Raw genomic sequence first — 12,450 nt, forward strand, 5'->3', positions numbered from 1 at the left:
GGTATCGCTGATGTTTATTACGGAAGTGACGTCACGCAGGAGCACGTCTGTATTCACTGTCCGACTTGAAAATGATTATTGTCAGAGAAAAGGCAACCGCGGCATAATCGTCGTTAGCTAGGGCCGCGGATTTTTATTTAGCAAAAAAAATTATAATAATACCTACCGTGTTCGTATTAAATACATTGAAACGGTATAGGAAGTAGTGACAATAAATAAACACCAACGGTATATAATATGTCCGTCGGTCAGGAACCATAACCTGCTTTATCTTCTTCGGGATGGAGTCATATGCAGCGACATGTTGTCAAAATAGAAAATAAAACACGTATTAGCATAATGTATGATTTGCAGCCTAATCTAGCCTGCGTTTGACAGCGTTAGTAAAAAGCCGTTTGCTATGTAACGTCAAACTAATCGACCTGCTAGCTTATTATTACCGTTTCTTGCTGTCCAACCGGTGACAGCTAGCTAGGCTTGCTAACAGGCTAGCCGAGGTCTTGTTTACCATTATGGACAGGGAGGGGTACCGTAACTGCTGCAGCCTGGTCAAAATGCCAAGGCAGTCGTACGAACAGTTCTGGTCTTCACATTTTGTAGATTACATCGACAAGGAGCTGAGCCATTCTAAGTTTTTCAAGAAATACTTGCTTCCCAATCACCCGTGTATGTTTTCAAGAAGGTTTACGGAGGGCTGGAAGTGTAGAAAACAATGGGTGTCCGAGGTGGGGAAGCCCAATTTCCAGAAACTGCTGCAAGAGTTCGGTAAATAGGTCTATTACTAACACGTTAACCAACTACCATGCGTCATAATGCAGCGGCTGCAATGACTGGTGTCGTGTAATGCTACTGTAAGATAACGTGTTTGTTCTTCATCACAGATGAGACTCCTGTTCCTGTTGCAAACTGCAATGCAAAGGAGTACAATGCAAACCCTAAACAAGTAATGCCTTTCAAAGAATTTATACAATACTGGAAGGAATACATCCAGAATGGCCACTCGTCACCTAAAGGATGTCTTTATCTTAAAGACTGGCACATGTCAAGGTATTCATTCATATGGATTTAACTAAACTTTGTTTCATACAGCACAGTGTGCATTATTACCCATGATGCACTTAATATTCTGGTTCTACAGGGACTTTCCAGAGCATAATGTTTACACCACACCAGTCTTCTTTTCTTCTGACTGGCTTAATGAATACTGGGATACACTTGAAGTGGATGACTACCGATTTGTCTACATGGGACCTAAGGGCTCATGGTAGGAAACATTTAACATCATTTTTGCAACAATTTAGAATATAGCTTTTTATTGTCAGGTTGTGTAAGGCAACACATACGGGACATCTATCAATCAGATGCGCTTTCTCGTCTCCAGGACCCCGTTCCACGCCGATGTGTTCCGCTCCTACAGCTGGTCTGCAAACATCTGTGGCAGGAAGAAATGGCTCCTGTATCCTCCAGGTCAGGAGGAGTTTTTACGCGACACTCACGGCAACCTCCCTTATGATGTAACGTCGGCCGAGCTTCGAGACAGAGGTCTATTTCCACACTCTGAAGAAGCCTGTCAACCTCTCGAAATTATTCAAGAGGCGGGTGAGATCATCTTCGTGCCCAGCGGCTGGCACCATCAAGTTTATAATCTGGTAAGAACTGTAAAGGCAACGAAATCCAAGCAGTTGAGTTCGTTTAAATACCTACCTAGTGACATATCATACATTAAGGTCTGTTATCTAATTGTGACATGGGGATTCTCTCTTTAATGTTCTTATGACAGGAGGACACCATCTCAATAAATCACAACTGGTTGAATGGCTGCAACGTAGACATCATGTGGCAGTTCCTTCAGAACGAGCTCTCGTCTGTTCAAAAGGAGATAGACGAGTGGAGAAACACGATGGACTCGTGGCATCAGCACTGCCAGGTACTTCAGAGACAAGCCTGCATGCGTTCTAGAAACACGCTGCTGCCGTGAATGTTTGCACCGTCATATTTAAAGTCATTGTTCGTTTTACTTTTCAGGTTATTATGAAGGCCTGCTCTGGTATCAACTATGGAGAATTTGCATCGTTCCTGAAAATCATTGCAGACAACCGAATGGCTTTCCTGAATGCTCGTTCCTCTGGGGATTCCTGCGATTACCCTCGGCATCTCTCGGAGACCCTCACCACACTTGGACCTTACCATGCTGCCTTTGACCTACAAAGAGTGGCTCACGTTATTGAATGCCTACTCTGCAATGAAGACTTCAAGCGGCTTGATCATTCAACTTTGAAGCCAGAAACCATGTTGCAGCAAATTCGGGACACCATACAGTCCACAAGGGGGCAGCATCTCCTTTATCAGGAATAAGATGTCCAGCGGTGTCGCCTCAATTTTACCGTCATCTGGAAATGGCTTGAATGAAAAGTGCCAATTTGTACAGTGCGAATAAGAGGATAAAGGTGTTACTACACCTTTGGTTTGAGATCAACGGCAATCTCAAATGTTTATTATGAATGTTTGGAATTTGTTTTGCACTGAAATATGAATAAATTAAAAAAGAAATACACATTGAGTTTTTGTATTGCTTTTTTGTATGTTTATTCAACAACCACCAATACCATACCACTGTTGCGGTATCATGCTGAAAATAGATCTGCTAAATAATATAATTATAAAATCACCCCAAAGAGTAGATTTTATATCAAACAAAACAAAAATCCTCACAAAAATTGATTAGTGCCACACAGCTGTGAAGCAATGACAGTGTAACATACTGTACTTCAGGGTTCTGGCTGTAAGACGTCTGTCAGATGGGATGTGCGTCACATTTGAGGGAAGAATAAAACATCCTTCTCTTCAGTTAATATTCACGTCTTTAGGCCACCAGTCTGGCACAGAAGCCTCGAGTGTCACTGTGGTGTCATCGGAAGATTTGAGTGTTAACGCTTCTTTGGCATGAGCCAAGCGGATTAGGCTCAGGCCCAGCTCTCCGACCCCTGCTCGGTGCTTCCCAGCTGGCTTGCCTGACTGCGTATGCAGCGTAGCTCCTTCCTCGAGGGCTTGGACCGGGGCTGACAAGCGTACTGGCATCAGGCGTTTCCGAACCACCCCAGTGTGATGAGTCCTGGCTGTGAGCTCCTGGCCAATGTAACAGCCCTTGCTGAAGCTGATACCCTCCATGTAGACAAGATTTGACTCTAGTGGTAGTGCCAACCCAGGGGGAAGGTCCCTTACTCCCTCAGGAAGCCCTAGACAACAATGACAGTAAAGGATATGAACAAAACATGTCAAAAAGTGTCAAAAGCACATACAAATACAAGTGCGTACAAATCCTTACTTCATGTCCTGTTTTTCTCTCTAACAAACTACATATTCTGACTGGTCTTACCTATTGTGTAGCGATGTCTGTGATACTCTTCTGTGTCACCTTTCTGACATGACGCAATGACATCCAATGGGTCAACTCGACTGTCCAACACCAATCTCCAGCCCATCTCCTGAGTTCGAGGATCGGCGTCCCACACCAGAGCTTTGTCTGGGGAGGAGAGCTCAGGTGTACTGGCCTCTTGACCTGCGTTGTGTTGCTTGGAAAGCACCGCCCAAACAGAGAGCTCTGGACAGGGGTTCATGTTGACCTTTCTGCGGAGCTTGTACATCTTCAAATGTCTCAAGATTGAGTCCTTAATTGTGCCGTCACACTCCAGGAAAACACCCTGTCCTGCATCTGCTTCTTTCAGACTGAAAGGAAATACAGTAAATTTAGTGCCTCATGAAACAGAACATCCACCATAAAAACTATACAATCAGGTAATCCAGTGTTACAGCAGACATTAATGGTGAAAACATGTATTTCCCCAAATCTGCTGATTAACCTGAGTTTATTACCCAGAGAGATCTTTGTGTAGCACCTAAAGAAGTGGCAAAAAGTATCTTGTTTTATAAAGTTCAACAGCTGGTTAGAAATTTTAGTGGAACAAAAATGGACAAGTGTTAATCTGTAGCTGGATTAGAGGTCTCTTTCCAGGCAGAGTTCACATATTATGTACATATTATGTACTAGTATGTGACACATAAGTGTCGATAAGTGTCGATGTTTTTTGACAGGCCGGGTTACAATAGTTCATGCTCCGTGTGTTGCCATCTATTCATGAAAATATAAGCTTATCGTGCCTTTTTGTGTCTTATGACATCTCTTATGACATAATGCATGAACTATCTGGATGTGATTACTTGTCATCACCAGTTACCCTGCAAATGAGAAAAGATAGATCGCCCTTATATGCCGGCAAAGTTCATTCACAAATTGCTGCTCTAGCAATGTAAAACATGTTTTAAAGTCTGAATGAAATAGCATTTATACATCATCTCACTTCCTGTATGAAGGCCATTTCACATTAAAAAGTGTCTTTTTTTCCCAGGTCCATGTTGTGCAACACCTGGCATAGTGGGAGTGTTTTTAAATCCCACTGACGTCAAAGTTGCAGTACCCCTATATTTGGTATATTTAACCTTAAACATAGCACTCTGTGCCTAACGTTAGCTAATGTTTGAGCCACACTGAACACACACCACTGACTCTCCAGCCCTGTTGTCTGCTACCAACGACCAGCAACTGCATTTTGAGATAAGTAACGTTAGCCCCACCCTGGTGTCAACTGAAAACACTGAACGGTATAATGTAGTATACTCTACCTGTACAACATGATGTCATATAGTGTCCTTCCTTGTACATTTAGCATGTGCGAGTACATAGCTGTGAGTCCAGGCTCCTCCAGCAGCCCCATGTCATTGGTTATGATCCCCTGAAGGAACGGGCTCGTGTCTTGTCCCTGGATTTTGAGTAAAGTCCTGTGAGGTAGGTGATAGCACACACACTGAACGGGGACATCTCTCCGGGCAGTGTCCTGGCTGTACCTTCTAACAAGGACACCTGCTGGAGCTGAAACGCCGGAGAGAAACGGTACGCACAAATATCGACCCGTGTGTCCTGTGGTGTACGTGAACGCTCCCCTGGCGAAACACAAACTCCCCATTGTTGTACACCGTGGTAAGAGTGTATTACGTGTCAAATTGAAATGGCTACTCCGCCTGTTAACAGCAGTGGACGGCTACATAACACAGGACATGGCGGTTGACTCCGGCAGCAAGGACTCCATTTTGAAACCCCACAATGCATTGCTCCATAATAACATGACCTCTGGTGTCTGTCACGTTTTGCTCGTTGCTCGCGTGGTACAGTACGTTACTTGTTAGGAAACGTTACTTCACTTTCAGATGTACAGTTACACCAAACTCCTGTCGCTTTTATTCGAGTATAACATGCTTACATAGAGGTAACAAAAACAAAACAGATTTGCCTGAGATTTAGGCCTGCTTGTTAAAATCTTCATCTTTGCCCCCACTGAAATAGATAATGCCAAATAACGCAAGTGATATCTCAATACATTTTTTTATTAAATGAGAACGACCAAAATATCCGTTTTATAATGTTCATGAGGAATTGTTTAGTTTAGTCTTGCTATAACAAGACTAAACTAAATGTTAATATGTCATTCATATGTTAACTAGACAGATTTAGTGCATCTTTATCTGCAATTTTCTGGTAAAACTTCAAGTTCATCACACAAGCTTTTGTTAAACACAGCACATGGTGTTGTGTTAAGTATGCATATACAGTACCAATGTGATTTTTTAAATGCATTGGATTATACAGATGAAATAAACAGTGTTACCTCTCAGAGGTAGCATGATTTCTTATTGATTAACTTGACTTACCGCATGTCCACTTCATGGATTCATGTACATTCAGCAGTTATTTTTACTGAGCATTATATTCAGGAAGTTTAAGCGAGCAGCGATACAATTGATAACTATTGTATTGCTATATAACATACAGTACCGTGATATTGAAAAAGTTACAGGCCATGTCTAAACTGAAATATTCAACCACCTATGCAATGGCTATATTAGTGTTAGGAATGAAATTTACTTGAATGAATGCACAGCAGGCAGCCTATGTAATTTAATATGGCTCCCACCAAGGCTCTATAAACATTCACTGCTCAGTAAAACTTCTTAACAGATGGGGAAATGTGTAACTCATTAACAGGTAAATGTTTTAAAACATGCAATCCTGTTTCTAACAAAAGTGATGGGAAATAGAGAATAAAACTCTACGAAGTGAAGTGAAAGTGCACCAAATGGTTTCTTTCAGGATACAAATGCTTGATAAGAGAAACCTACATTTGTAAGAAGATGTCGACTTTAGATACAGAACATTCCTAGGGTGCCTGTAACTCTCAGAATACAGTGATCATTTGTAAATATGGAGATCATTTAGTCATGTTTAGGATGGAGTTTTTCAGATCGTTGATGGGGTTTGCTGTTGTATACAATGAGCTACTGCAATTCAATTCAATTCAATTCAATTTATTTTTGTATAGCCCAAAATCACAAATTACAAATTTGCCTCAGAGGGCTTTACAATATGTACACGTTTGACATCTTCTTGTCCCGGGACCCTCACATCAGAACAGGAAAAACTCCCCAAAAACCCCTTTAACGGGGAGGAAAGAGGAAGAAACCTGTGGGAGAGCAATAGAGGAGGGATCCCTCTCCCAGGATGGACAGGCGTGCAATGATGTCATGTGTAGAACAGGATAGTGAATTACAACACATTCAATGTAATTACAGCACATTCAATGTATGACACAACCACGACAGGAGGCAAGACCTGGTCCAGGTAAACCCGGATACACAGGAACCTGTGAGGCGAGAAAGCACAGAGACTCTGGTGAAGAAGCAGGTCAATAATGTGCATTAATGGTATCGGTAGTATGAAATAGTAATGTGAGTAATAATAAAAGTGATATTAGCAGTTGGAGTCAGCAGGGCCATGGTAGGAGGAAGGACCAGGGTCCAGATGAAACCATGCTCCATGGAAACCTGTGAGGAGAGGAAGCACAAGGACTCCGGGGAAGAGACAAAATGAGTACCGTGCATTAATTGTATCGGTAATAGGATTAATAATCAGTACTGTGCATTAATGGTGTCGGTAATATGATTAATAATGTTAATAATGAAGATCGTAGTAGGTGTCAGCAGGGCCATGGCTGGTTGAAGAACCAGTGTCCAGATAAAACTGCGGTCATCCTGTGAGGCGAGAAAGCACAAATACTCCGGGGAAGAAGTAAAGTTAGTAATGAGCATTAATGGGACATCAATGCATACAGACGGAGGTGAAGAAGAGGAGGAGAGAGGTGCTCAGTGTAGGAAGTCCCCCTGTAGTTTTTGCCTATACCAGTTTGTCCATGGGCCGGTCCAAGGCAAGCCAGAGCCAGCCCTAACTATAAAGCGCTAACTATAAGCACTGTCAAAGAGGAAAGTCTTAAGCCTACTCTTAAATGTGGTGAGTGTGTCTGCCCCCCGGACAGAAACGGGAAGCTGGTTCCACAGAAGAGGAGCTTGATAACTGAAGGCTCTGGCTCCCGTCCTACTTTTTAAGACTCTAGGAACCACAAGTAACCCTGAATCACTGGATCGCAACTCTCTAGTAGGGCAGTATGGTACTATAAGCTCTTTAAGATATGATGGAGCCTGACCAGTTCGGGCTTTGTAGGTCAGTAAAAGGATTTTAAATTCTATTCTAGATTTTACAGGGAGCCAGTGCAGAGAAGCTAATACAGGAGTAATATGATCTCTCCTCTTAGTTCTTGTTAGTACACGAGCTGCAGCATTCTGGATCAGCTGGAGAGATTTAAGAGACTTATTAGAGCAGCCTGAAAATAAGGAATTGCAGTAATCTAATCTAGAGGTAACAAATGCATGAACTAATTTCTCTGCATCGCTTTGAGATAGGATGTGCCTGATTTTTGAAATATTACGTAGGTGAAAAAAGGCAGTCCTAGAAATAAGTTTTATCTGAGAGTTGAAAGACAAATCCTGATCAAAGGTAACTCCAAGATTCTTGACGGTGCTGCTGGATGCCAGCGCAATGCCATCTAGAGAAACTATATCATTAGAGAACTGATTTCGGAGGTGTTCTGGGCCTAGTAGAATAACTTCAGTTTTGTCTGAGTTTAACATCAGGAAGTTGCAGGTCATCCAGGTTTTTATGTCTTTAAGACACGCTTGCAGTTTAGCAAGCTGGTTGGTTTCGTCCGGTTTGATCGATATATATAATTGAGTATCATCTGCATAACAATGAAAGGTTATAGAGTGTTTTCTGATAATATTGCCTAAAGGAAGCATATATAAGGTGAACAAGATTGGTCCAAGCACAGAACCTTGTGGAACTCCATAACTGACGTTGGTCCTCATTGAGGCTTCATCATTTACATAAACAAACTGAGATCGATCCGATAAATAGGATCCAAACCAGTTCAGTGCGGTTCCTTTGATGCCAATATAATGTTCCAGTCTCTGCAACAGGATGTAGTGGTCTATAGTGTCGAACGCAGCACTAAGGTCTAACAGAACAAGAACAGAGACGAGTCCTTTGTCTGATGCGATTAGAAGGTCGTTAGTTATTTTTACCAGAGCTGTCTCTGTGCTATGATGCTTTCTAAATCCTGACTGAAAATCCTCAAATAAACTATTGTTACACAGAAAGTCACATAACTGATTTGCAACTGCTTTCTCAAGGATCTTAGAGAGGAAGGGAAGGTTCGAGATCGGTCTATAGTTGGCCAACACCTCTGGATCCAGAGTGGGCTTCTTAAGAAGAGGTTTAATCACAGCTACTTTGAAGGACTGTGGTACATGACCTGTTACTAAAGACAGGTTGATGATATCTAATAAAGTTGTGCTAATTAATGGTAGCACTTCTTTAAGCAGCCTAGTCGGTATAGGGTCTAAGAGACAGGTGGACGGTTTAGATGTAAAAATTGTTGAAGTCAGTTTGTCAAGGTCGATGGGAGTAAAGCCATCTAAACATATATCAGGGTTTACAGCTGTTTCTAAGGTTACTCTATTTGTGGAAAGATCGGTCGAGGGCAGGAGATTATTAATGTTGTCTCTAATAATCATAATCTTATCATTAAAGAAGTTCATGAAGTCATTGCTACTGAGGTCTATAGGGATACTCGGCACAACAGAGCTGTGACTCTCTGTCAGCCTGGCTACAGTGCTGAAGAGGAACCTGGGGTTGTTCTTATTTTTCTCTATTAACAATGAGTAATAAGCTGATCTGGCATTACGGAGGGCCTTCTTATATGTCTTAAGACTGTCTCGCCAGAGTAACCGAGATTGTTCCAAGTTAGTGGAACGCCATGTTCTTTCAAGTTTTCGCGATGTTTGCTTTAATTTGCGGGTTTCAGGGTTATACCATGGAGCGAATCTCCTTTGTTTTACCAACTTCTTTTTTAAAGGAGCAATAGAGTCTAGTGTCCTTCTCAGTGAGCTTGTAGCACTGTCGACAAGATGATCAATCTGGGTCGGACTAAAGTTAGCACAGGAGTCCTCTGTCACATCGAAGCATGGTATTGAGTTAAATACAGACGGAATCGCTTCTTTAAATTGAGCTACGGCACCATCAGATAAACATCTAGTGTAGTAACTCTTGCTTAACGGTGTAAACTCAGTTAGTAAGAATTCAAAAGTTATTAGATAATGATCCGACAGAAGAGGGTTCTGTGGATAGACTATTAAATCGTCTATGTTAATGCCATAAGTCAGAACCAGGTCGAGAGTGTGGTTAAAACAGTGAGTGGGTTTCTGTACATTCTGACAGAAACCAATCGAATCTAATAATGAAATAAATGCAGTACTGAGGCAGTTGTTCTCGACATCCACATGAATATTAAAGTCACCTACAATAATTACTTTGTCTGTTTTAAGGACTAGACTTGATAAAAACTGAAAAAATTCCGATAGAAATTCAGAATACGGACCCGGGGCCCGGTACACTATCACAAATATAACTGGCTGTATTGTTTTCCAGGTTGGGTGTGAAAGACTAAGAACCAAGCTTTCAAATGAGTTATAGTCTAGTTTAGGTTTAGGGTGTAATAATAGGCTGGAGTCAAAGATGGCTGCTACTCCACCTCCTCGGCCAGTGCCTCGAGGAATGTGAGTATTGATATGACTTGGAGGAGTTGATTCATTTAGGCTGACATATTCATCATTACTCAGCCAGGTTTCAGTAAGACAAAATAAGTCAATATGATGATCTGATATCAGCTCATTTACTAGTAGAGCTTTAGATGACAAAGATCTGACATTTAAGAGTCCACATTTAATTATCCTATTTTGTTGTACTGTTGCGGTAGTTTTAACTTGGATTAAGTTATTTTGTTTAACTCCTCGATCGTTTATTTTTGATTCAATTAATTTAAGTGGCCGTGGGGCAGACACAGTCTCTATGTGGTGTTGCGTGAGTAACTGCTCTAATGGAAGCTCAGAGGAGTGTGTAAGACTGCAACTCTGCTTCCTGGTCTGATCTCTGAGTTGTCATGCACCAGGTCCATACAGAAACTGGGTCAGATTTGCAGAGATGAGATCTGCTCCATCCAAAGTGGGATGAATGCCGTCCCTCCTAAGCAAACCAGGTTTTCCCCAGAAAGTGTCCCAGTTATCTATGAAGCCCACATTGTTTGCTGGGCACCACCAAGACAGCCAGCGGTGAAACGATGACATGCGGCTAAACATTTCATCATTGGTCAGATTCGGGAGGGGGCCAGAGAAAACTACGGAGTCCGACATGGCTTTTGCGTATGTACACACAGATTCCACATTCACTTTAGTGATCTCAGAGAGCCGTAGCCGACTGTCATTCCCGCCGACGTGAATAACGATCTTACTGTATTTACGGTTATCTTTAGCCAGTACTTTCAGGTAGGACTCAATGTCGCCTGCTCTGGCCCCGGGTATACATGTAACTGTAGCCTCTGGTGTTGCTAGCTTCACGTTTCTCAGAATAGAGCTACCTATGACCAGAACTCTGCTGGGTGCAGAAGACCCGTTTGTAACGCGAGGTGGCTGCTGGCGAGTCGAGTGCCTCGCCCCAGGTTTAAGCCTCCCGGGAGCAGTCACCCGGCCCCCCGGCTGCTCGGGGGCTGCAGGGAGACGGCTAGCGGGAGCCACGTCTGTTTGGGCCGCATCGGCTACGCCCGCAGTCACCAGCGTCTTAGCTTCCATGGTGCGGAGCCGTACTTCTATCTCGCTAAGCCTTGCATCTAACCGTTGAGCTAACGTTACCTCCGTCTGCGCCAACGAGTAGGGTTGAAGGGTAGCGGAAGCCCGGGAGGGAGTATTCTCCGTCAGGACTGCAAAATGGTTGGAGGTGGTTAACGGAAACTCCCCAGTTGGTTTTCTCAGGACGCCGCGGCGTACCACCTCCGTCCAGGATGGTTTCGGAGTGGAGCTATGGGTCGGGTCTATAGCAGGTCCTCTCAGCTCGTGGTCGGACGACCGACTACACTCCCCGTCCGCAGGGCCGGGTAGCCAGGGAATAGTGTCCGCAGTATCCGAGACCAGTTGAGATTGCATAGATGAGATATGCTTTGACTGGGCCGCTGCTACGGATACGAATCCGTCGATCAGCTGTTCTCTTTTCCGGAATTCAGACCTCAGGCGGAGAAAATCGTCCCTCAACTGTGAGTATGCGAGTTTGCAGTCTCCACACAGACCTGGCCAAGTGGCCATGTTGGAAGTTCCTGTTTCCGGTTCGTCACTGTAGGTTGAAGATGAAGTGTGATAGGTGTCATGTGTACAAAATGGACAACATAACCAATGGGTTAGGTTTCTTTGTTTGGTCCACACGTGGTGCTACTTATCCAATATTTAACAGGTGTTTGTCTCCAGAAGTCAATCTTAACGCATACACCATTGTTTTAATTATTGGCCTATGTTTTATTTTTAAATATTTTCTCATTGCTGCTGCTGATTATGTAAAGGAGCTACTTTTCCATTTTTATGGTATTTCTCTATATTTAATTAAGGCAATAAAATGCTGTGTGATTTCGTAGGTGGTAAAAATGATATGCCCCCTCCTGCACCAACGCTTTGCTACATCACTAAGTATGATTCTTCTCATGAAAGTTTACTGCCCCTTACATTTCAAAATTCTTCTTAAAACAATTACATATACTTTAAATCTGCTGTGGTCAGTATAAGAACAATCTCAACATCTCATCCCAAGGATGAAATAACTTTTTACAACTTCAATGATAAAATCTTTTCCTTTGCAGTTTCAAAGACTCAGCATTGCTATTAGTGTGGTGAAGCAGAGAGGCGGATGTGTATTATACAGCAAGAACTCAGAGGTTTCAAATGACTTTATTCCTTCATGGATGAAATACGAGAACAGTCTTTAAAAGTTTCAGGCACTTTGAAGTATGACAACAGTGAAGGCAGGATTAAATATTATTCAGAAACCAATTTTAGAAACATACAAATTGAAATGGTCATCTTGAAGACCAAACATGTCTAAACATAAGATAAATATAGAGCTAATTGAATAGC

General features: G+C 42.5%; 2 protein-coding genes across 2 annotated transcripts; one reads left to right on the top strand and one right to left on the bottom strand.

Annotated features, from left to right (window-relative positions):
* Nucleotides 1-123: 123 nt before the first annotated feature.
* On the top strand, nucleotides 124-2,471 carry jmjd4 (jumonji domain containing 4). Its single transcript, XM_079284752.1, has 6 exons — nucleotides 124-765; nucleotides 882-1,047; nucleotides 1,139-1,264; nucleotides 1,382-1,649; nucleotides 1,781-1,927; nucleotides 2,026-2,471. The coding sequence occupies exons 1-6, from the start codon at nucleotides 513-515 to the stop codon at nucleotides 2,353-2,355; spliced, it is 1,290 nt and encodes a 429-aa protein (XP_079140878.1). The 5' UTR covers nucleotides 124-512; the 3' UTR covers nucleotides 2,356-2,471.
* A 118-nt stretch (nucleotides 2,472-2,589) lies between these two features.
* On the bottom strand, nucleotides 2,590-5,141 carry iba57 (iron-sulfur cluster assembly factor IBA57). The gene is made up of 3 exons (XM_079284293.1): nucleotides 4,681-5,141; nucleotides 3,377-3,726; nucleotides 2,590-3,236 (listed from the first exon to the last, which is right to left on the bottom strand). The coding sequence occupies exons 1-3, from the start codon at nucleotides 5,019-5,021 to the stop codon at nucleotides 2,845-2,847; spliced, it is 1,083 nt and encodes a 360-aa protein (XP_079140419.1). The 5' UTR covers nucleotides 5,022-5,141; the 3' UTR covers nucleotides 2,590-2,844.
* Between the last annotated feature and the right edge of the window lie 7,309 nt (nucleotides 5,142-12,450).

The sequence above is a fragment of the Melanostigma gelatinosum genome, assembly GCF_949748355.1.
Source record: "Melanostigma gelatinosum genome assembly, chromosome: 15".
NCBI lineage: Eukaryota > Metazoa > Chordata > Actinopteri > Perciformes > Zoarcidae > Melanostigma > Melanostigma gelatinosum.

Coding starts and splice junctions, on each gene's coding strand:
- jmjd4 (XM_079284752.1), top strand. CDS start 513: ATGGACAGGGAGGGGTACCGTAACTGCTGCAGCCTGGTCAAAATGCCA. Junction 1,048..1,138: donor AAAGACTGGCACATGTCAAG/GTATTCATTCAT, acceptor CTGGTTCTACAG/GGACTTTCCAGAGCATAATG. Junction 1,650..1,780: donor ACCATCAAGTTTATAATCTG/GTAAGAACTGTA, acceptor TTCTTATGACAG/GAGGACACCATCTCAATAAA.
- iba57 (XM_079284293.1), bottom strand. CDS start 5,021: ATGGGGAGTTTGTGTTTCGCCAGGGGAGCGTTCACGTACACCACAGGA. Junction 3,727..4,680: donor TATGACATCATGTTGTACAG/GTAGAGTATACT, acceptor ATTTCCTTTCAG/TCTGAAAGAAGCAGATGCAG. Junction 3,237..3,376: donor CAGACATCGCTACACAATAG/GTAAGACCAGTC, acceptor ATTGTTGTCTAG/GGCTTCCTGAGGGAGTAAGG.